This window comes from Triplophysa dalaica, chromosome 1 (genome assembly GCF_015846415.1).
Source record: "Triplophysa dalaica isolate WHDGS20190420 chromosome 1, ASM1584641v1, whole genome shotgun sequence".
NCBI lineage: Eukaryota > Metazoa > Chordata > Actinopteri > Cypriniformes > Nemacheilidae > Triplophysa > Triplophysa dalaica.
Window position 1 is genome coordinate 11,120,677 of NC_079542.1, and position 25,354 is coordinate 11,146,030.

At 38.6% G+C, this 25,354-nt stretch overlaps 3 protein-coding genes across 5 annotated transcripts in view; 1 reads left to right on the forward strand and 2 right to left on the reverse strand.

Moving 5' to 3' along the window:
• The window catches only part of hrasb (HRas proto-oncogene, GTPase b), a 61,652-nt gene that overhangs the window by 17,467 nt on the left and 18,831 nt on the right, over positions 1–25,354 (forward strand). The gene's annotated exons all lie outside the window — the stretch shown is intronic.
• ascl1b (achaete-scute family bHLH transcription factor 1b) lies at positions 17,468–18,882 on the reverse strand. Its single transcript, XM_056746856.1, has 2 exons — positions 18,136–18,882; positions 17,468–18,026 (listed from the first exon to the last, which is right to left on the reverse strand). Exon 1 carries the CDS (start codon positions 18,707–18,709, stop codon positions 18,140–18,142), a length of 570 nt encoding a protein of 189 aa, XP_056602834.1. The 5' UTR covers positions 18,710–18,882; the 3' UTR covers positions 17,468–18,026; positions 18,136–18,139.
• On the reverse strand, positions 20,440–25,254 carry si:ch211-210p4.6 (malignant fibrous histiocytoma-amplified sequence 1). Its single transcript, XM_056746717.1, has 10 exons — positions 25,132–25,254; positions 23,865–24,732; positions 23,177–23,474; positions 22,915–23,101; positions 22,639–22,823; positions 22,060–22,553; positions 21,756–21,901; positions 21,180–21,378; positions 21,006–21,073; positions 20,440–20,919 (listed from the first exon to the last, which is right to left on the reverse strand). Exons 1-10 carry the CDS (start codon positions 25,145–25,147, stop codon positions 20,897–20,899), a joined length of 2,484 nt encoding a protein of 827 aa, XP_056602695.1. The 5' UTR covers positions 25,148–25,254; the 3' UTR covers positions 20,440–20,896.

Below are 25,354 nucleotides of genomic sequence, written 5' to 3' on the forward strand. Positions count from 1 at the left end.
TGCGGTGCCCCACGCTAATATTAGGGAGCGGTGCTCACTCATTGTGTTCTCGCTTCCATTCAAAAGCCTGAAAGTTTTTTTTGCCCCTCTATTCCTTAATCAAATCCCCCGTTACACCCGCCACACACCTAGCCTCAGGCTCTAGAAACTCACAGAGACAGAGGCTGCACGTCCCTATTCAGACACACACCGCCATCCACAAAAGCCCCAGCAACCCGCAACCCATCCGTCACACTGACACCCCCCCGGTCCTCCGCCGCCCTCTGCCCAAAACAAGAAAAAGATTCGGGGCAGCACACACTCCACTCGCATGGAATTCGAACCACCCGGCCTGCGGCCCGCTTTTGTCCTGTCCTTATTGGGCCCCCTGCACAATGTAAGCGGGGAGGAACAGAGAAAAAAGGGAGTGTCTGGGCTGAGGCATTGGATCCGCCCTCACCAGCCCTCTTCTCTCTGGTCACCAGCAGCATCTCTTGTGTGAGGCTCTCAGAGGGGTTGGTAAGGCCTGCCCCCCATTGCGCTGATACCACAACAATAAACTGGTGTCCATTCACAGTCAGAGTGGCTGTCCTTTACCGCATCTAAAATGTCCACAAAAGTGATGCATTGATGTTCAAGAGTCTTAGTTCGGGCTGCTTTTGACAGTGTCTTACAATTCAGCAGCCTTAAGATGAAAAGTACTTTTCTTACAGCGGTGTGAATGTTATTGTGCTGCTGTCCCACTTGAGTCAGTGCTGTTTTGGCACTCTATCAAATTCACGGTTAGTATTGAAATTTTACACACAGACAAGGCAAGACGGCCATTCGTATTGGGATGCATCATTCAGCTTTATTTTTCTGCTTATCCTTCTTTTGTGGTTTAAGCAAACAATGGTCGAAACATTGCATTATGCTACGTATTAGCCTCACCGATGTAAATACATTAATGCAAAGTTAAGTTGATCTTTCTCAATTTTGAGAACCCGTCAGCAATCTATGAGAAGATATAAAAATGTCCCCCTTTTTCGTTCCCTGTTGCTAAAGTGGACAGCCATCTAGAAAGAGCCGTGCGGAATGTAGGGATTCCGCCAGCCTCACGCCCTTTTCTGAGCGGGCATGTGCCACTCCGACTGCAGGGGCCACAACCTCAAATTACGCTGCATCCCAATACAAGAACCCCGCTGTGCAGGGAGGGGAGCAAACAGAATAGTGGCACACACTCACATCAGCGGGACTGTTTGTAATTCAGTGTTTGTGTGTGGGTAAAAACAGAGAGGCTGTATGATTGGCTGGTAGGGAAATCTAGTTTGGCCTCTTTCATGACCGCTCTGATAAAGCTTTCTTCAGGATTTGCTATGGTTGTCTTGTCCTGTTGCAGCTGTCCTTTAGGAGAGAGCAAGCGCACTGAAAAGAACTGGCCTTGAGGGACCAGAGGTAAAGCAGGGTTGATGGGGTTATATTATTCAGTATTGTAGAGCATGACGCCTCTCATTAACTAATATTATTTAGTGGAGTGAACGCAAAAGATAAAGTGATTGCAGTTTTGATGAATGCAGAAAGAAGAAAGGCCCGAAGAATGAATGAAGGAGAGGGAGTAATAATTTTTCTTTTGCTCTTTTTTTGTTGTCAAGATTGTTTTGATAACAATGATTGAGTAGGGAAATTAAAAGAGTTCTTTAAACTTTATATTATATTTGATCTTAAACTATTCTCAGAAAATAAATGTTAAAATATTATATAAAAAAACTGTGGCCATGTTTTGTAAATATCTTTAGTAATTTTTTGTAAATGTTTTTACATAATAGAAAGTGCACACATTTTGAGGAATGCCATCACTTAGACATTGCTGCCTTCCTTCTGAAACCTTATTTTCTTAATTTTTCTAAATTTTTCATGATTTTATTTTATTTATTTTATAAATCATTATTATTAGCCACCCTTTATGTTTGTGACTTGGTATTATAAATATGTAACCAATAAAGCTTTGACATATTTTATCTTTTCCTAAAAAACTGCAAATTCGGACATCCTAGGTTCTAAAGGAAAGCGACGATATACTATTGCTGTATCTAAGTACAGATATTGTATTGTATATTGTACAGATATTGTATTGTATATTTACTTACTATACCGTTATATTTTATCACAGATGGAATGATGTTCTGACCAATTAGCATCCATTACCTGAACCCTATGTTTTATAATAAACTTAATATAATTTATAATTGTATAAGATCATAATGTATTCTGTCTATATTCTTCAGACCGGTGTTGTGATTTTTTTTTAACTGTCAAGAATAAAATTTTGTAGTGCATGTTGAAGAACTAAATTGGTATGCTGTGTCACTGTGAGTGTGTGTGTGTGTTTCTGTGATGGAGGTCATAGACCAGGGCATGGATTGAACTGGAATGGCCTGCAGGGATACATGTTGCTAGGCAAAGTGCACTAGCTCAGTTGGAGTTGAACACACAATGCAGCAAGGCCCATTGGTCCTGATGATAATAAATGAGGTGCCAGGGCATCTGTGATGTTCGGTAGCTCAGAGAGCTTCACGCCATCCACCCTGTCTGCCATTTTATTCATCCAAAGTCTTTTATTACTTCGGGGGGTTACAAACAATGGAATGCCTTTGAAATGGCCAAATATTAATCTATTGAGTTTGTTTTAAATGCTGTTCGTTTCAAATATAATAAATATTTTTTATTATTGTATACCTTAAAAATAAACTCTGCTTCTGGTGATATTGAGTTGGGCCTGGGTGTCTAAGTCTCATAGCGGTACGTAAGCATCTGACAATTTAATATAATGGGTGTGTGCTCACAAGTAAAACTTTTACAGTTTACAGTCTAGCTCAATTACAGTTTTTATCTGACGTTCCTAATTTACTCCTCATTTTCACCATAGAACTGATTCTAAAACAACAAAATGGTCAGCTGACCTCGTAGCCTCTGGCATGGTAAGTGTTAATGGTATCTACGGCATGCTGTCCTAAGGGGAAAAAGTCAGCCCTCCCGAGTGCTGTAAACCATAGACAAATCTCTGCGGCCTACTGTCAGGGGTCACACTGGCCGCACGCTAGGGTCAGCCCGTGACCTCTTTCCCTCCGGCTGAGCCTAAGGTGCCTTTCTCTCCAAACAGCGGTGTAATTATCTCCTTATTGCGGGAGCGCTAAGGCCTGATGAGAGAGAGATTCAAGAGGGCTTGTCAAAGATGAGAGGCTTTAGACGCGTAATTCTCATCTCTCATTAGTTGTGGCCCCTTCTCTCTCCTGCCCATGGGCACACAAAGAATCTCTGCTCCCCCAGCTGAGAAGGGCTTCATCAGGGACAAAAGGGAGTCCCTTAGTCCCCGACTAGAGGACAGACCGGGGCAGGAGGTGGAACAGCAGGGCCTATACCTACTTAATCCCATGGCTGTAGTATAGGGACATGACTTGTGGACTAAAATCCTCCTCTCAGGTTCTTTGAGCAGTGGCCACTCTCAGCAGTGTTTGGAATCCTTCTTTTGGAGTCACAGTGGACTTTAGGGATAATGTACTCCCCAGTAGCCACTACTGACTGATCACTTGCTGGGCAACCGTGCCAAGACCACAGGATGTGTGAAAACGTGTTAGACTGAAAATTGTCTTGCTGAGACACTTCCTTTTAACCTCAGGGAGTTTTTGGCTTGGGGGTCAAAAGAATAAACCGCTAGTTACCTAAGATGGATTTGCTTTGGAGCTTAAAAAGGAGTGAAACTAAATACAATATTTTTTAAATGTTGGCCTTGCCAATGCACCACTTTTTTATATTAAAATTGTTTACAAAAGGTACAAGCCGGTTATATACCAGTCAGCACAATGAAAATGTAATGAGTTTTTTTTTATCATAACTGTCAGTTAAGTTGAAAGTCATAACTATCCAGTTTTTATTTATTTCAAGCAGGCGAGGTTCTAAGAAAAAGTAAAACTGGTTTGTTTGCAATTAGATTAAATTCAAGATTCTGCAAGGTTATGTGTATACCCAAAATAGACACTTGTTCTGTCTTGTTTGCGTAGTTGCATAGATTTTTCAGTTTGTCAGAGAAGGGCCATAGATCATGATAAACGTTCTTTCTTTCTTTAATATGCGTGCAGTAAAATATTTTAAAGCCTAAAACATTTAAGCGAGAATGCACAGGTTGTGGATATGTTATTTGTCATGTTATCCGGCATGGCTGCATATGGCTGCGAGCTGGAATTTGTGAGTTCCAATGCATGATGCCATCTTGCAAGAACTGCTAAAAACCACAGTCCTTCATCATCGCTTGCCTTGCGATGGTTCCTCAGCTAAACGTTTTCTCATGCTAATCATGTTCTTTGTAGTTGAGGGGATTTGCTCTGTGGAAGCTTTGTCCCCAGTCCAACAAAGAGCCCCCCCCAAAGTCAAGCCCACTGCCATGCTGACACAAAGATTTGTGGTTTTCAGTGCTATTCATTCTGAATTCGCCCCTCCAAAACTCAAAATCACTCCTGTACTTTCCAAAGACTTTACTGAATATGTCACATTCATCAATGATGTATCCTGGTTTTTATTAATGGAGTTCTGCGTCTCAAAATGTGTGGATGTTTTCCCAAAGGAATTGCTTTCATAAATGGTTTTTGGGAGGGTGTGATGTTTCATTTCAAGAGGGAAGAAACACTTTCCATATCTATAAACATCTAGGGAAGGACATTATATAACATATATTCAGAATAAAAGTGTATTCTCAAATGTAGGTTTTTTGGAAGGCAGTCCAACAGACAATAAAATTGTGCATCAATGGGATTTTTGGGGCATTGCCAAAGACTTTATTACATTTCTAAACAGAGAGGCTTTTTGCCTGCTTCTCTTTTTGTGCTGTAATTGGGTTATTGGTGTATGAGCATTATAAAGATGCATAGACAAAGTGTGAAGGGGGAGTTAGGTAGAGGGACAACTATACAAATAGGTCTTTCCCTTTACCGTTTCTAATTGGCCACCCATGGCCTTTAACTATTCACCTTTCACATTTTCATCCAAAGGCCAAAAGGAAAAAGAAGGTATTTGTATGCTGAGGACTGGGGCTGTCAGCCTGGAAGAGAATTTGCTAACACGTCTTATCTCGCTTTAAATATTTGCTTTTTTGACATTTATACCAATTTAAACTTTGTTATATATATTTTTTGTTCTTCTCTTGTATCTTTAGATCTTTAAAGTAAAATCTATTTCTAAATATGTTATAAAGAAGCCTGGTGTAAAGAGCTTTGTATAGACTGGATACACAAGCCTGGCCCGGAGTTGACTTCACGTCTTTTTCGTTTATCGGTCTGGATAGTGACTATTAATAATATAACTATTAAGATATTGGATATCATTCATATTAATATTTTATTGTATAATAATTGTATTTAATAAACAATTTGTTTAATTTTATTGTCTGTTAATTTTATTAATAAAACAATTTGTTGAATGGGTCGTGTAACTATATCGCACTATGGTTTAGCCAAGTAACAGTTCTTCTAGTAACCAAAAATAATACGAGCAGAACATACCTTTAACTTGCTTGCTAATGTAATTTACTTGATATTTCTTATGCTTGTTTTCAGAAATAATCTACAGGGAATCTATTCCTTGCGGATGCGTACCGGAAGTTAAGTTTGGGCCACAAAAGTGCACCCACGGTTCTGTTTGTTTATGTTGCTGCTTTGAAACCGTCTATAGATGCATTACTTTCGGGGGTCCTGAAAACATTGCTTGGGAGACTATTGAATAGTTCTGAATACATCATATATTATTGGATTATTCTTTTCTTTTCTAATCAGAAGGCCCCTTTAACCTTTGGACATACCATCACTCCTTGCTTTTAAGCTTTCTCTGAAAAGCTTCTGAAAGATGTGAGAAAGATGATCCAATTATTTAATTTACTAATTAGCATCAATGGCATCTCACCCCAACGCTGGCCTGTCGACCTCTTAACAGTCAGACTGCGTAAAAGACCATTTTTATTTATTTACCCAGAGAAAGTGACCAAGACAAAGGTAATTTGATTGTCAGACCCTTTCCATATGGTTGCAGACCTGAGCGGTCAACCAAAGCCCCAAGAGACCAGTCGTGTTGTTTTACTGAACCCTTGCAAAGTGTCACCCCCCCCCAAAAAAAAACCTTAAAGCAAACACACTGAATCTTTCTAAAAAGAAAATGAAGCAAACATACAATGTGGGGAGAATCAACTGACCCGCAAAATAACGCTCTTAAACAAAAGCGGTTTTGAAATGGTCAGGGAAAAGCTGTCTATTCTGAACTACATGGCTGGTGAAGAGAGATAAGAAATTGTATTGATGAAAGAAAAACAAAGATTTGAGAAAAAGCTTGACTTTTGTCCTATCTTCTCCATAATTGTCAGGCATTGAATTAACATGGCCAGATGGCAAGGAGATAACAGACATTGAAATCCTTACATAAAGAACTACTTATTAAAGATGATAATGAATTAGAAATGTGATTCGCATGTCAGACGGCTCGGGTTGTTTCTACCAGTACATTCTAACAATATTTTTCTGTTAAACTTTTATCCACGTATTATTGCTATTCTTTATGTAAATTAAGTTAATGAAGTAGCATTAATGCTATTCTCATTTTGTTCATACTGGGCATAAGATACTTAAATGCTGCCCAATGGATGCCCAAATTCTTAGTAAGGGTGCAGTTTTAATTGAACCTCCAGAAGGACGCACGTGTGGTTATGTGACACCAGAGCATAAATAAAACTCTATTGTCGCGGGCAGATCATTGCCTCAGACTCATTAAACCTCCCCACCACCTCTGACTATGAGGAAGCACAGCATCCTCTTTACCAAAGAGCCACAGGGCCCTGGGTACCGGTTGAAACCAAACAAGGACGCCATTACTGCTCACAATGCTCTGAATGGGCCAGCGGGGAGAAGGGCAGTCTGGCTGAAACTGGGGAATGTTTAATTAAACTTTGGAAAGGCTTGGAAGTGCATCTGCACCAAATGACCCTCCAGCTGAAAAGAGGGATTAGGCTGATTGAGAGAGCAAGTTCATTAGAGAAGCACAGGACGAGCACTTGTGAGAGAAGGCTGCCGGTGTGACTGCATAGGTATTTTCTCGCACTCACTTTTTACTATTGGCATAGAAAATATACTTTTGCGGTTTACTACCACGAGAAAATAAATACAGTTGTTTCTATTAGATAACAGAAAGACTAAATAGTGAAAGTATAAAAGTGAAAGTCTTCTGTTTTTTTATTGTTCTTCCAAGTAGTTCCTCCTTAGTTTAAAAAATTAAAATGCAATGAAAAGTCAGACTTCAATATGACTTCCCATCGATTCTGGCCAATGGGCACTTTATAGCACTATTCTAATCTGATGTGATAACAAAAAAATATCTAATAATGCAAAAGAACTAAATATATACTTGAAATAAATAAACACTATTTAAACACTTGTCTTATAAAATATGAAAGTGCACAATCTTTTTTAAATCCCAAAAGAAAACAAACAACGATGCACTAAACTATTAAACAACTGATGTGATACATTTTTGGGTGCTTTGTAGGGTTATAAGTGACTTCCTAAACAATTTCACCCTCAGTAAGCTCTACCCCAGGGGCTCACAGCACCACACAAGGATAAACCTTCCTGCCCTCCTGCTCTCCATAAAGTTTGGATGGCTTTGATTTTATTGGCCACAACATACATTCAAAGGTAACAGAGCACTTGGATATTAAGTGTCAAAAACTGCAACATCACTCAAGATAATTTCAACCACTGTAATGAAAAAAAGGACCTTGTGTCTAGTGCTATTTTATAGATATTATAGATAATGTTTAGCTTATTTTTCATAAAGGCAATAACACACTGTTTTCCTCAGAAGACTGGAGGTCTCCAGGCATTTTTCTTTAGATGTGTTTTAGTGCAGGAGGGCTAACATCTGTGCAGAGATTCTGTCGTCATTGAGGAAATTAGCAGGGAGTACAGCGATTGTTGGAGAGCTGTATTGGTGTATTAATAATTAACCCTTTCCCCCTTTGCTTCCTCCCCCATCAAACATCTCTCTGCTGACATTTCCAGGGACTGGTCTCCGTAGGAGGATGGACTTCTTCATTTAGAGGACAGGACAATGCAGTACACTGCTTTTGTCCCTTTGAAATCCTGCTGGGCCTCAATATGGCCGGTCAGGGATCAATAGGGAAACACAATAGCTGTTACTCCGCAGATTCACTGGGCCTTTAAAGAAGGCGCAAAGCAGACAACATCCAGACCGCATGGTGTCTGGGCCACACTAGGCAAAAATGGAGAGATGTAAAGAGTAGCAAGAGAAGGAGCGTCAATGGAAGAGGAAGAGAGAGAGTGTGTCAGGCCGGTGAGGGAAAGCGGGTGGATGTGGCACGTGAGTTTGTTTTGAACTGAACTTGGATGGAAGATCAAAGGATTGAATACAGAAACTCGTTGTTGAACCTCTCTTTTTATCACCCTTTAGCAGATGCTTTTATTTAAAGCAACTTCGTGAATATACCCAATACATTTTATCAATATGCAAGCTTTCTGGGAATCGAACTCATGACCTTGCATCTGTTGCTAGCACCTTAGACTAGCATATCAGTTGAGCAACATAAAACTACAAATAAATCAAAGTAAATCTTTACATTTAGCAAGAAAGTACGTAACCTACTCTGATGCAGTTTTGAAAACTTTTTCTCTGAAGAACAGATGGCCCACATATTATTACGCGCTGAGCTGGTCTTTGGTTTGCATTTGACAGGATGTGATTTCTTAGCTCAATCAAAGACGGCAAGAGGCCTGGCCCGAGTCCATTGTACAAGCGATTAGAGCATGAATGGAGTCTTAAAACGCAGAACTAGTGCAGAGAGACAGCATGAAGAAGAAAGATAAGATGAAGGAATGCAACGAGAACAACCGGCCCCTGGTCAGTGGGCCCCTGCGAGGATCTGGACTTTGTGCGCTTAGTCTCTCGCCATGTGCTACGATGCAGGGGTTTGCAGGCGATGTGCTTTCTGCCACCCCTCAACACAACTGTGAGAATGAACACGCAGCAGGAAGTCTTTTCCCTTGCAGCACAACCCCATCTGCCACTACTGATTGTAGAGGGGCCACGCAATATAAGAGGCCGCAGACTGATGTGATAAATGACACGCATAGAATTTCTGCATGCTCATGTGCTTAAGTCTATTTGCACACACATGGTTGGATATCTCTTGAGGGCAGTTTGCATCACTTATGTGAAATACAGATTGAAATATTAAGTTGCTTCTAGACAATTGGTTGTTTGGTTTTTGAAACCTGCAACTCAAAATGAAAACGTGTGGTATAATGTATAAGCAGTGTTGGGTGTAACTAGTTACTAAGTAATTAGTTACTGTAATTTAATTACTTTTCCCTTGAAAAAGTAAAGTAAGGGATTACTCATATGTTTTCTGTAATTTAAATACAGTTACTTTTGATGTAATTAAACTAAATACTTTGTTAAATATATGCGTGTGCAATAGCGTAATTGACTTTAAAATTCAAAGTCTTACTTTAAAATCTGTGCTTTAATGTATAATTCTCACATTTGTAATACTTTGGTCAGTTAATAATATTATTTGACTGAATTCAATAAGCCGTTTCATGTATATTCTTGAATCACTTAACTAATCAAGGTTGATGTAGGATATAGAAAGTAATTAGTAATGAGTAACTAAATACTTTTTGGACAGAGTAATTTGGACAGTAATATAATTACACTATTGAATATGTAATGAGTAACTAGTAATTAATTACTTTTTCAGAGTAACTTACCCAACACTGTGTATAAGGTATAATTTTTTTGCACATAGCACCAATGCTACAGAGGTTAAACGTTTTGTAGCACTCGTCGGTTGACTCGTGGGCGGGCTATTTCTTTCGTGTTGGCGTGCTTTTCCGGGAGATTTTCCCAATAATGGACTAAGAAAAGTTGTTACGAAATGGATTTTGATGTTCGAAAAAAACTTTAGTGTGTGGAGTGTATCGAGCACAAAAGAACTATCTCATGTGTCCAACTCGTTTTTTGACAAGATGACCATGTCAAGCATGAGAAGACAGCTTGTTTAACATTGTAAATATTTCAGAATGCATGAAACACCGTTGCATGCCCGCTTTTAAGTGTGCAGCTCATTCACTCATAGACAAGCACAAAAAGCAGAGGATATATAATAGTGGTGCTCATTTAGTTAACCTCACACAAAAACAAGCAGCTCTGTCACATTTTTTTTTCATAATGTGTTTAAGGTGGAGTTGTTTGTAATTATGAAGCCATTCTATTTTTATTAGTCTCACTGTGTTGTGAAAAGTATCTGTATTGTCTGTATCGGCATGTACCAGAAAGTGTTTCAGTACTCGTACTTGGTTTAAAGAAAAATGGCATCGGTACATCCCTAATAAAAATCTATATTAAACCATATATCTTGTGTTCAGATTTTTGGTTTGATCTTTTTCCACAAAATTGGGCAAAAAATAGTCCATAATCCAGAACAGAGTCATCTAGAGAACAAGCACAGACAGCTACCTCAAACTGTGCTGCTATGTTTGTTTAAGATCAGTATCTAATATAAACAGTGAAAAAATGGTGCTGCCAAATGACGCTTTAAATTCTTGTTCTGGGGCGAAATACAGTTATGCGTCCGTTACTGGATTGGAGGAAGGAAGCTTGCATAAGATGCACAGACATGACTTGAAAATGCACTCTTGGTCCTCAATAAAGGAACAAACATTCCATTGTCATAGTCAGTCCTAAGTGCTTCTTATTATAGATCATTTACTAAGTTTAAAGACATTTTAAATATAAAACGAATGCAGATGAAAATTTTAACTTGTCAGTTGAAAAGTGGAATCTTTGCAAAAAGAAAGGTTGAGATATCCAAATGCAAATACGCTATTTTGTTTCAAAACACTGAAAACAAGAAACATTTAAAATGTGTATATCTTTATCCCATTTTTACTATTTCTGTCTTGTATCTCCATCTTGTTCCTTGGTTTGCGTGTGTAAGATAGGCTTGGTACAGTTGTGCCTGGCAGGCTCAGATTTCGTCAAGCACACTTTCACAACACACAGAAGACCCTCGGGATCTGTCACTTAGCATTTCAGTCTTACTAGAAGATAGATGGTTCACTGAATGGCACACACTTTCTGGCAATTCACACTAGACTGATTCTGACAGAGTTTGCAGAAGATCTAACTAGAGTCTAAAAGTCAGTTCTCCATGACAAATCCACATTTGTCTTCAGCAAAATGTCATAAAACACCTCAATATGACCTCATACAAATTCTGTCTGCCGCCATATCCGCTACTTCATCGCAGTCATTTCCAACCCTCATTTGAGTGTGAGTGACAACATTAAGGAGCAGTTACTCAACGGTTTACTTTTTGTCTTGAGTATAAACAGAGCCAGGGGCAAATGTCTTAACATGCATTCCATGGCAGAGTTGTTCATAATAGTGTTTGAATGTAAGGGCAGCTTTGCTTTTGCAGTGTGCAGACATGGAATAGCATAACATTGATGTTGGCTTTGCTACCAAAAGATTGTAGTCATTTGTTGTAGGGCTTGTGTGAATAGAATAGAATAGAATAGAATAGAATAGAATAGAATAGACCAAAATTGATAGTTCACCCAAAAAAGAAAATTCAGTCATACTCACCCTCTTGTCATTTCAAACCTAAATTAATTTCTTTCTTCCGCCAAACACCAAAAAAGATATTTTTAAGAATGTTGTTACCCATTCACTTGCATTGGTTTTGTGCCCATACAATAGAAGTGAATGGATGGCAGCGTTGTCCGGTTACCAACTTTCTTCAAAACATCTTCTTTTGGGTTCTGCAGGAAAAAAGAGTCATACAGGTTTAAAATGACAAGAGGGTCAGTAAATGATGACAGAGTTTTCTTTTTTTGGGGGGTAAACTATCACTATGATTTTTTTGAATGTCTGTCCAACACAGTACAGTTTTATTATTCTATTTGCCCAAATTACGTGAACAAGCAGACTACAAAAAATATGAAAGTTCCTTCGACCATAATGACACTGAATTAGTAAATTGTTCAATAGGCTCTTCAAATAAAGATCTGTAATCTGTATTTTTTTAACTAATAGTTTATTTTAATTATATTAATAATTATAATAATATATATATTTTTTTTTTATATATTTTTTGTCCCACATTGATATGTTTTATTGATACACTTTACTGATAACAATCTAAAGCTATCTATGATGTCATAATATTTTCTGGATACATTGTGGATGTAAAGGTTTAAAAAAGAAGCAGTAGTTTGTGACAAGGAAGTAAGGCTTCAACGAATTACTGATAATTTAGCCTGTGAGAACAGTGGATAGTTTATGGGATGGACAGCTGACTTGAAGCTCAGTCACTTGTTCTGACTTTCCAGCACACTACTGTTGTAACCTCCAGCTTGATTCATCATGGTAACCCTGCAGCTAGGAGCAGTCCGCTTTCATCCTCATGCTCTACATCACAAGACACAACTGTGCAAGAAACAAACGCTATAAATGAAAGCAAATGTTATATTTACATTTGCGACAAAAAAGGACACTTTTACCAATGCAGTGGTGTTTCAAAATTATTATAGAGCATCTTCAACCAATAAACCCAATAAACATTTGGCTCATGTAAAACAGCACTGGATTTCGAAAGCAAACAAACCAATAGTTTAAACTCAAGGATTTGCCTAACTGTAGACTGAGCTTTAAAAGAGGTGGGGCCAAATTTCACTCCAGCCTGAAGAAATCTAATTGAGCAAGAGAAATATGCATCAAGAACGAGTGAGACAAAAAGAGAGACAATGGGCAGTAAAAGAAAGCTAACCCCGAAACTGCGCTCTGTTGACCTTGAAAACAGGATGAAGAAAAATAAATGTATGCTAACAGAGATGCATTTAAGCAAGCATTAACATCAACTGGCTTAACTAATGAAAAGTGACTGCAAAAAAACTGCATATTTGTTTTAGCACTGGTACCTTTTTTGGGGGGGATATAGAGAACGTCCCAATCCGGCAATCTTATTCAATGTCTAGAGCAGAAGAGAGCTGTGAATAGAATTAGGGAAAATCTGCATAGTACAAGAGCTCTCCGACAAAGACTTAATGGTACGTTTGGCTCTTTTGAAGGGGTAGCAACAACCCAAAACCTTTGGTCCCCGGACCCCTTCAACAAACCCCCAACCCCCCTCATAAACCCATTCAGAGTCCTTTCCACTCTCAGCCCCCCATTCCTGTCCTCCACTCACAGAGGGCGGCTAGGCAAAGCTAGAAGATGAGTATTGATATAATGAGTGAAAGAGAAAGCACACAAAAACGCTGCATAAAGCGTAGATGTGATTAGAGGCTGAATTCCATTATGGCTTTCTGCGATGATGGACAAATACACCCAATACGAGAAGTGTGGGGTGAGGCATCGGGCGCACAAAAGCCCCTTACAGAGATGCGGTTAAACGTTCAAAAGACGCTAGGTCTGGATGGTTAAATATTTAAAAATAAACTAAACCGTACATGGCGATGCAAATAAACATGTAAGGAGAGAGGTAAATATTGGTCTCGCTATGCGTGCAAGTTGTTTTTGTCTTGAGGAATGAGAGGAAATGCAAAACAACAGGCAAAAATACCCACTCGTGTATTGGATTGGCAGGTTTGTGTGTTATGCGTCATTCATATGTAAACAGTACACACTCTATGTAATTGCATTAGCGGATTTGATAATGAGTTTGTATGTGTGTTTAGGGGGTGTCATTAAATCCTTCTCATCCTATCCTCATCATGGAGATTGTGTAGATAATTTTCTTTGGGGAAAAAACAGTGGAATTTACACTAGCTGGTGAGGCGCACTTCTGGTTTCTGAATGGACCAATGTAAACAGTCATCGTATTTGTATGGAGCAGCTATAGTGCGATGATTGATAATCAGCTGAACAAATGTTTGGACTATTTTCTCGAAAAAGGAAATAATCTGGAAGTTCAGATATACATTTTAGAACAGGCAGGGGTGCAGGTAGCGTAACATATAAAATACGCCCCTGAAGAGCAAGATTTCCACTAGAGTCCATCATTTATAGATGACTTATTATGATAATTTGTTGTTTTTCCTTCAACACAAATATGCTTGCTGGGACAGGTTTCAATATCTGAAAATGCTGTGCAATGGTTGTTTTCAAAGTTGTCGCTAGCACCTTAGCACCTGCTTAGTTATTGACACAAAAGTGTTTGGGGCATTTACCTTATCATCAGGTCTTGATAAATGAGTTTAGATCTCACATCCATGCTTTTTTTCTGGCCATAGTGTCAACCTAAGCATACAGATTGTTAATCAGAGGGTGATAAGGAAAGCCGAGCACACCAGGCAAATTATTAATCTTGAACATTAAAGAATTCTATGCAGCCTCTAAAACTGACATAATGACAGATATCTAAAGTCAGGAGATGCTAATCTTGTGCAGATGTGTACAAGGAAATATACTAATTGACTAATGCTATAAAACAAAAGGTTTCTTGGTCTTCTTTGGAGAAATTTAGGGTACCACAGCCAGCACTCTTTGAAGCATGTAAAGCTTATCAGGAGGAGAACCTTATCATTATGTGTCAGCTGGTGAAGCATGGTGGCCTAGGGGGACAACTGGAGAATGGCATAGAGTGGGCAGGCCTAAAATGGCAGGGATGGAATCTGGTGTGACACTCAGGCTTTTGCGTGACCTTTTTCAGAGGGTCATCGCTGTGAGATGTCACTCTGTGTTGCTGGAGAACTGGAGTAGATTTAGGGTAACTGCACATTTTTAAAAATGAAACGCTGAAAATGAGGCGTTCAAATGGAATGATTCTTGGAAAGATATGACGTAGATGTGAAATTTGAAATTTTGATTTTATCTGTGTTGCTGTAGCTCACTTGGTAGTGAAATTTGGGGAAAAAAACTAAATAAGGAATGAGTAAATGATCCTAAGTGATCCTTTCCCTATAGAAAAAAGTGTCTTCTGTCACTTTTCAAATTGTTGAAGGCATAATTCACCCAAAAATAAAAATGATGTCATCATCTAATCATCCTCATGTCATTCAAAACCTGTATGACTTTCTTCTGTGGAACACAAAAGAAGATATTTGAAGAAAATTGGTAAGAAAACAACGGTGATACCTCTATATATTATACCCTATAGATACAAACCCAATGCAAGTCAATGGTTAGAACGCTGTCCTTTAGTTACCAACATTCCTCAAAGAAATTCATACAGGTATGAAAAAGCGTTCATGTTTGGGTTAACTTTCCCTTTAATAAATACACTTGACAACCTAAGCGATGCAAAAATGATAGTGAACAGTTTAAAATAAAGCTAAGTGATGAGGCCACAACCGCCCATTTCGATAACAATCATCGTAAGACAACACAGCTGATCAGCAGGAAATAAACATGAGAACACAAACATCCAATGTGCTTTTGCCCCAGCCTGCGTCCCGGTTGAGAAGCTAGTTGATAATATAGAATACGTTAAATAAATCCAGAAAGCCACCCACAAAGCAGGCCTCTATCAGAGCAGCTCCTCAAACAAGCAGAAGCCATGGAGATATGAGACGCCTCACAACAATGGAAGTGTGGCTGAGAGATAGGAACTTGAGGAGCATATTTGCTTACAAGGCCCCTGGCCAGCACCCGCACACAGACGGTCCTCACTGACCACACACACGTTCGCAAATTCACTGCTTGCTTGATAATCATAAATTACAGGAATAATCTTGGTCTTATCTTTCTTATCTCTTTTATTTAAACATTACTAAGAGAATGGTTTCAAACATGATAAAAACATCACACTTTCTAAAATGGCAGAGGCCGAGTACAGTGCTCAGAGGGGCTGTTTTGGGTGTGTGTGATGAAGTTTGTGGGGGGGTATTGGCCCTCAGCCGAGACGGATGACTATTGTGTGTGCATGAAGGAGTGTGTGTGGAGGGTGCAGGGCAATTTAAGACAGTGTTTAGCATGCAGAGCCAGACAGAGTAAATCAACCTGACCGCACACAATTATGAGCCGAGAGATGGGGAAAGAAGAGAGAAAAGGAGATTTTTATGAGATTGAATAGAAACAAAGCGTATATTTCAATGTAAAGGGTTTAATCAAATTGATATATTGTGTACTTCAGTGCTTGGGTGCATTATAGTTGAAAAGGAGACACTGTAGTTTAACAAACAACATTTACAAATAACATCTTGAGAAATACCTTGCAAGAATAAGGTCTACAAGTAGAGATGCATCTCCAGCGAAATAAAGACGAGACAAAACTTGAACCTAAAAGAGATGGAGTCTAGGTAGGAAAAAAACAGAGGGAAGATTAAAATTAGTTTGAATGAGGCCCACACGCTGCCCCTTTCATTCGTGCCCGGACCCAAATCAGCCTTTTGTGTGGGGCTCTGTAAAGTAGTGTCACTCATTCTGCTGGATTTTTATTGATGGGGAAATTTATGAATTTACTCTTTCACATATTAAAAGGACCTCCTGCTCTAAGTGCTGAAATTAGTCAGTACAGACTGAAGTTAGACATCACAATGCCACTTGTACATTGAAGCAACATCAAAGTAAGCCAGACATCCAATCAGATTTATGTTGAAGGCACTATGTGATGAATATGGCGTAGCCCTCGCACAAAAGTGCTTTTGTGTCACTTAAATCAGAGGCCATTCAAAATCAGCACGGGTCTGTCTGATTGGATGATGGCGAAAGGCCTTACAGCGCATCCAAACTTCAGACGCACAATAGCAAATGCAAATTTTCATGCACTCAGAACCCTAGTGGTAGGTTGACTCACATTTGAAGCACTTTGAAGGATGTCATTTGTAGCGAGAATAGCTTTTAGTGAGCCTAGATTTAAGTGACGTTTTTTTCCAAGCATTAAAAAGGCAAGAAAAGATAGCTCTGTGGTAAGACTGGTATATATTCTACGAGAAAAACAGACAAGTGGTTTAATGGTATAATATGCTAAGGGAAAATCCTCTTTGGATTCCTTCCAAATCAGTTCATTCATGACCATTAGTCTTCTGCTGAATTCACAGCCTCGTTGGGACAGACAGTTTCGTTACACACATAAATTGCTTTGCACTTTTTATTTTTGCTTAAAACTTAACTATCCAAGTTTCTTCTGTTCAGCCTTGTCTACAGCTGGCTGTCACTCTTCTTTATGGTTATATATGTTCCCATTAATTAAACGGTGTTGACACAACTTAAAGCTCCTTCTTTTATGATGTCAAACATTTGACACCAAGATATATTATCTGATGACCATTGGGGGTTATTTCATTGTACGGTGAATTATTGCTTTTCAAAAATATTGACATGTCAAGTATAGGTGCATTGTTCTGTACAGAACCCGCATGCACAATACAACACAAATACATACACAAGGTGGTTATCTGAATAAATAAAATATTTTATTTTACATTAAAATAGGGTTTCTCTTTATAAAAAATTGCATATACACAAGTTTGTATGAAAACACACAAGTGCACACTTTGATACAAAAGTTACTCATCCAGTAAAAAGACATTGCCTCATGTCTAGCACAAAATATTAAGATATACAGGTTGCCTGTGGGCTGCCTAGTGTAACGTTAGTGTATTCCCTAACAGACTCCGTACATGGCACTATTTTCTCACTCTTATAACTACTCATTTAACTGCTTGCCTCGTTATGTGTACATTATGAAAGTATAAAATAACTCATTCGTTCACCTTTAAATATTATTGCATCAACAGAGCAAATTTTTTAAATACACATTTGAATCATGAGATGTTTCTTGGGGCGAACCACAGGTCAGCAGATATCCCATGTGTAGATTTACGCGCACGCTTCAAATCCTGTGCATTTAAGGTGTTTTCAAAGTGTTGGATATGCGTGGATCAGCACAAATAGAGTCCTCTTTGTGGCTAGTGCTCCATCAATAACATCGGTCCATTCGTGCGCACCAGTGCGCATCACCGTCCATGTGCTGTCCATTCAGCACCAATGTTTATCAGCCAATAAAACACCTGCCATAAACAACAATGACCGTCATGAGTAACACGTATAAATAAAAGTCATTTCAATATAGTCAAAAGTTGTTTCGGATCAAGCTGATGATTTAATAACAGTCCCTACCTGGTTAATATCTGTCGAACCATGTAGTGAAGTCAAGCAGCTCTTGTTCTTCTGAGCTGAGAGGCTCGTAGCTGCCTTCGTCAGAGGAGTAGGTTGAATGTGGAGACTCCGGGCCCGCCGAGTACCCATTGGAGACAGACGGAGAAGTGACGCCGCACTGAAACACGGCAGACACGGCGTCGTGCTCGTCCAAAATCTGCTGGAGCGCACGGATGTACTCGACCGCCGACCGCAGCGTCTCCACTTTGCTCATTTTCTTGTTCGCGGCTCCGTTGGGCACGTGTTGGCGAAGCGTCTGGAAGCCCATGTTGACTTGCTTGACTCTGTTTCTCTCGCGTTCGTTGCGCCTGGCCACAGCCACGGGCTGCTGCTCAGGGATTGAATAGCCGAGTCCGTTGAATGTCAGTCTCCTCTTGCACCTCAGAAGCTCTGGGCTACTGGAGCGCTGTCTCTTCAGCACTTTAGGCTCTGTGCGTGGAGAGCTGCGCTCTCTGTCCTGTTTCTGATGAGACGTAAAGTTCTCCGAAAACGGGTGATAAAATGACACCTGAGTTGAGATGACAGCTGCTTCCATCTCTGCAAAACGTATAAAACAAATAAATAGACGAGAAAGTGAGCGGATGCAGAAGCTGTGGGGAGTTTGGGTGGAAAGCGCCGCGCTCGTGCCTTTCGCGTGGCTCTTAAGAAGCGTATCGTAGGAGGGTTTGGCTGAATGTCGATATCACCTGTTTGGCGTCTGATTTGGGATTGAAGGAACTTGCTCGCCCTTTTCTACACGTGCACCACACCTCCACCCCCATTCGGACCGCACGCTCCCAAAGGAAAACCCCGCCCCCTGCACGAATCCCCCGCTCGGGCTTCGCGCGCCGGGCGCGTGGCTTTGGCGAACTCAAAGAAACTATTATGCGAGCGCACTGCGCCACGCGTGTGACGCGTTGTCTGTGTGAAATAATGGTGAGATAGTGAACATTTATGGGATGTAATCATGCAAATTGAAACTAGCAGTGTTCTCCAATAATGTCAAATAAAACGATTGACTCCATATAGTTAACTGTTAAGTTTACTTTACCTGTTAAAATCATCCCACAACTAACTTCTTGATTTGGCAAATAAGTACATAATCATTTGAATTGTGTTCTGGCACTCCTGTGTGTAGTGTACTAATGAATTTAACAAAATAAGTTAAAAAAATAAGCTATTTAACATTGCATATGTATTTTCAATTATATATGTACATTTATTGTCAACAAATCTCTGTTTTTAAGGTAAATTTATGGTTATAAAGTTAATATAAACATCATCAAAACACCTTCACTGAACCCATGGTCAGTTTTGACATCATTTATGAATTATGGATTTTTGGGTTAGAAACTACATGGGTTGGAAAAGTTATGAGCAGCTGCAGCACCCACTGTTACAGAGTTCAATCTGAAAAAACAAACTTTGAGGTTATCTTGTTTTACTATTGTTTTATGCCAAACCAAGATTTTGAACAAGAATTGGGTTCAGCAGCATAATAAATTGGTGAACTGAGAGACTCATGATTTCCAAAGGGAAAATTTAGTTTGAGCCTGTTTATCTGTAACCTTTAAGGAGTAGTTCACCTTCGAAATTAAAATTCTGTAATCATTTACTCACCCTCTTGTCGTATCAAACCTGTATGACTATCTTTCTTCCCTGACCACAAAAGAAGATATTTTGAAGAATGTTGCTTACAGTTTCCCATTGGTTGCATTGGTTACAATAAAGTGAATGGGGTCCTGTGCTGTTCTGTTACTAACATTTTTTCAAAATATCTCCTTTTGTATGCTGCAGAAGATAGAAACTTATAGAGGTTTGAAATGACAAGAGGGTATATAAATGATGACATAAATTTTATTTTGAACGTAAACTACTCCTTGAACAGCTAAAGCGGTGTTTTAAGAGCAGAAGTCTCCACAAATATCAGAAGAGGGGAGATTTATTGTGAGAAAAAGAGTCCCTGCTTCAACCTCTCTAAAGCAACTGGAAGATTTTCTTATAAAATGGTATAATATTTTACTGGAGCCTATTCAAAAGTGATATACTGTACATCTATTGTTAGAAGGTTTAAAGGCAAACGGTGCCTTCTACATCTTATTAATTTAACTTATTTTCTCACAAACCTTGTTAATGTGCTGTTATTCAGTACTATTTCTATAATAGAAATAAAAGTTGATATAGTTTTATGTTTTAAGGTAAACGTGTACAGTATGTGTAGGCCTACTTTATATCTTTAGGAAAAAAACAATTGTAAAAAAAACACAGTAAGTCATGTCGTTTGGTATATGGATAACTTTACTGGGGCATTTTTTTGTTACATGAAGAAGGAATGACAGTGGTAGCTGCATGATGATGCAGCTTCTGGACAATGAAATTAAATGTAAAACGTAATGAGCCAATACCTCCACCTAGCGGCACAAATATGTACCTACAAACATCGTGCATACTGAGCAATTTCATATTAAGATTAAACCTTTATCTTATAATACAATTGTAACTTCGAAACCCATTTAGATTCTTCCAATATTGACTATATAAAATAAATAAAAAACATGTTAACTAATGGATACTTATATAACGGTGTTGCAGGAATTATAATTTAGGCTGTAGTAAGCATTAGAAATTTTGTAATGTAAGTCATAAATCTGTAAATCAAATCTGTTACAAAGTAAATTCTACATTGCAACATGTTAACTTGGGTATTTACTGTACGGCCTGTCTATATGTTCTCCCTTCAGGTCTAGGTGTCAGCAACATCAGTGGCTGTAGATAAAAAAATATTTGTAAATTATAATAAGCAGCAAAATAAGTAGGCATCACTGTATTCCTTTGTAAATTATTGCATTTACTTCTAGGGAACAGCAACTCCGTTCTTCGTTGGTGTCCATTACGGCAAACATGCTTCTCTTCTAGACCTCTATAAGACAAAACACAGCCTTCAGTCATCTAAGTTTGTGTGTCAGTAATGAACATATACACTTTTGCACATAAACATCTGAACAAAAGACAAAACTACAACTTACACGCTAAATTCGTTTGTTCCTGATTCATCAAGCCACTCTTTCCAGTCATTCCATTCAAAGTAGTCTGAACAGCCAGGATCCCTACAGGGACTGTGGACAATCTGACACAGCCCTTGCCACTGCATTGTGAGGTCGTCCAAACGGCGCATGATCAGTCTTATCGCTTCCCATGCTTTCTGGATTTCTGCTGAGGTTTTAACTACAATGGGAAATATATTTATTAAGGCAAAGATTCAGTTTCATTCAGAGATGATAATCAAATATTAAAAATTGTAAAGTCTATGTTACAAAAGCGGTGTTGCCAAAATGTCAGAGTAAGTGGTGTTAATGAACTAGATAAGATTTCTGTTGTCATTGCAGTCACTTGCAGTCATGAACTGCTAATGCAATTCTAATGCAATGTGTTACATGAATACGTACAGTGGGCTAGTTTAATATAATTTATGTTTTATTTATATTGTTTTTAGAATTTCACACAAAGCACATTGAAAGTGCAAAACCATAACTGTTTTGTAACATAATATTCCAAGGCACACAGCAATACATAGAATCAAAAATAAATGATGTAAGGCTTACTGTCGCTATCTTTGCAGCGTATCTCAATGAAGGGGTCTTCATCGATGTGTTCTCTGAGGAGAATACGTTTACTGCCACAGCAGATCAAGCACTGGTCTTTTCCCATCCAATATGATGTGTACCAGGAGCATATCCTTATGACCAATCTGTAAAGTAAGCGCAAGTGTGATGACATCAAAGTCAATGATAGAAAGCCTGAATTTATTGAAATCTGCTTTTGCTTTTTCCTATAAACTAGTCAGATAAGCAAATTATAAGGGCATTTATTTATTACAAAACTGTTGTTCAAAAGGCTTATGTTCACCTGTGAAAGAAACCATGTGGTATTTCAGGCAGGAAGTAAACATGGATGTTGATGTCCTCTGCACTGTCTAGTCCCCACATCTTCTCTACCTGCGTATTGTCCGGCAGGTTACTTGGAAACAGACAGGCATCTGGCTCATCTACAATTGAACTTGAGGGCTTCCATGCTTTCTTTGGAACAAATTCATTGGCATTTGGATTGAGAGGACAGCTAGGTTTCGATGTTAAACAAACATCAAAGTGCTTAAGTAGTGAAAGAACATGTCCTTCTGTCTTTTTAGAACCAACCACCTCCTGAAGTAGTTCTTGATCAGTAATGCCTAAATTTAGGAGCTCAGTGCGCATTAGGATCCTAATAGCCATGTTGCTTAGTGTTGCTCTGTCTTTATAGTCCCTGATCCACCTTTCCTTGTATTTCTGAAGTGCATTTTCTTGCTTGAGCATTAGAGGAGAAATAGCAGCCAGCTCTTTGTCTAGGTCATGTCTCACAATTGTCTATGAGAGAATAAAAAGAGAATAGATTTAACATGTGTTTTAAAAGTATAGTTTTATAATTTAAACTTATTTGTTAGACGTAAACCTTGAACAGCGTGATGAGGAAGGATGGTTTCACAAACAAAGAATTTTTCAATGCTGGGATTTCCTTGTACCACATAATGACCCCAATTCGGTGAAGATACTGAAGAATTAACTTCAGTTTGTCATGGTTCAGTGTATCATGTCTGTTCTTTAGCTCATACAGGAGGATATCTTGAGTCACAATACCTGTTGAAAGGTGCAGACCAGATAACATACTTAAAAAAGCACGCATTACACTGGATGTATTAAAAATGAAAATAAAAAATAAAATACAGACCATGCTCAGAAATGTCACCATTTCTCAGAAGTTCTTGGATATCAGCCTCCACTTCATGGTAGCATTTTGGCAATGTTTGTTCTATGTTTGGGAATGTTTCTTTGTTCAAGACAGTGTTTTTGATGTGATCATGCAGCAAACGAATGTCTTGAGGTTTTGTGCAGTCGATCGCTACAAGGTCAAGAACCTGATAACAAACAGGATTTGATCATAGCAGCACATTTTCTTGGATGTATATTTTATATAATAGTAACCATATTACCTTTAAATTGTACTCAGTGAGTCTTTCGATCTGATTTATCTGGTCTGAGTACAGTGATGGGTTGTCCTGATTCTGCAGGTTCATTTTCTTCTGATCTAAATGAGACTTATGAGTTTGAAGCATTTTTTCCACATTTTCCTCAATTTCTTTTTTCTTTTCTTTGACTTCATTCTCATCCGTGCACTGATCCACATGTGTGCCCACAAGCAGGACAACTGAGCCTGGTATCTTAAGATGAATATTTTTGATCCAAAAGCCCACTTTTTCATCGAACGATTGGGGATTCTCAGTCTGGTAACTGCAACAATGAACAAATATTAAAGATATAAGAAGAAAATAAAAATGTGTGATTTTTGTGACCTGTTTTAAACAGGCAAATCTTCTAAATATTTTAAATAATCTAAAGTCTGAAAAAAATAGAATGACATGAAATGTCTTAATGAAAAAAATCATTCAGTGGCTTAGTAAATATGACCAAATTAAACCACTTTAAAATAATTTAAGTGATTTTCTTCAGTGGGACATATTATAAAATTGATTAAAAATCCAACATTTCATTTTGTTTAATTGACATATATTATTTAAGTTTATTTAATCAAAATAAAATAGTTTTCATATGCATTTTTGTTGAATTCTAATATAAATATTTGAGTTACTCAGATTTACTTAATTTTTGTACTTGCATTACCTGGAAAGATCGATAGCGAGTATGACAAATGCTTCTGCTGTTATGAAAACATGATGAGTGTTGTAGTATTCTTCCTGTCCCGCAAAGTCCCAAAAATAGAAACGAACACCATCACTTTCAACTTCACTGATTTCAATCCCTACAGTACGATCATCCTCAGCCACACTGACAGGGCAGGCCTGCTTCAAACTGCGGCACAGAGTGGATTTTCCTGCCATAGAGGTCCCCAGAAACATGGTCTTAACACTGCGAACGCTTGGGGAGTTGGAATCAAGCATAGAAAAGTAATTCTGGATATCCTTCAATCCACCGGCACAGACCTCCTCCGGAGGTTTTTTGAGAGGGTTGCCATTGACTTTAAACTGAGTCAAGCTTTTGGTTTGAAAGAGTGAATAAGGTAGCTCGGCTAGCTGGTTCCTCTCAGCGTACAGTTCTTTTATGTTAGGAAGTCCCACGAGAGGTTCCAGATCTGTCAGACAGTTGTTAGACAGGTTGAGGTAAGAGAGATTATGACACTTGTTGATGTCTTCAGGTAGTTTTGCAATCCGATTCGTGCTCAATTTAAGGAACTGAAGTTTCTCCAAAGATGGAAAAACATCTTCTGGAATGGTTTTCAAATTGTTCTGATTCAAGTAAAGTCTCACCAATTGGTGTAAATCCTTAATCTCTGAAGGAAAGTCAGAAATCTCATTTCTGGACAGGTTGAGTTCTGTCAGGTTTGAAAGTTGAGATATACCCGCCACATGTTTGAGTCTGTTTCGCTGTAGATCCACCTTCTCCACATCTTGACCTCTCTGGAGTATCTCAGTGGGAAGCATTCTGAGTTTCTTTCCCACAAAATCTTCTTCGTTTTTGCCACTTCTTGTGCCTACAGGAAAAGTATTTTAATGTATTATATGTATTATATGCAATAATTGAATAATGTGAAAGGAAAAGCACACCAAAAATTCACCCAAACTAAAACTAAAAATTATTCCTTTAAATGTATTATATCAAACAGCATTCGTAATACAGATGGCTAGGAAAAGCAAGACAAAAACATTACAAGAATGACAATTGGTTATTCCTTTCAGTGAAACTAAAGTTAAAAGTTCATTGCGAGATTCATGATTGAACGAACTTAGCCATTTGTATAGCTACGACAATGATACAGCAATTCCTGAGTTGTCACCTTACTTCCTGATCATTTTAATACTTGGAGTTCTTAGTGCTTTTACACAAATCTATAGTATTTCTTCAAGTTAAAGAATAAACAGCGAGAACTTACCGTTTACAGAGGGCATGTTGTCAAGTAGTTGCTAGAGACTTTGATCTCTCACTCTCTGCGTCAATGTAACCGGTAACTTACTTCCTTAGTGGCAATTTATGCTTCAGAGCAGTAAGCTTTTACTTTCATTTTCTTGAAACTTCCGTGGTGTCTTTTTCGGTTTCTGTCATGTGACCTTAGGTGGCACTCCCATCACCTGGCAAAAATGCAAAGTCAGTGTGAC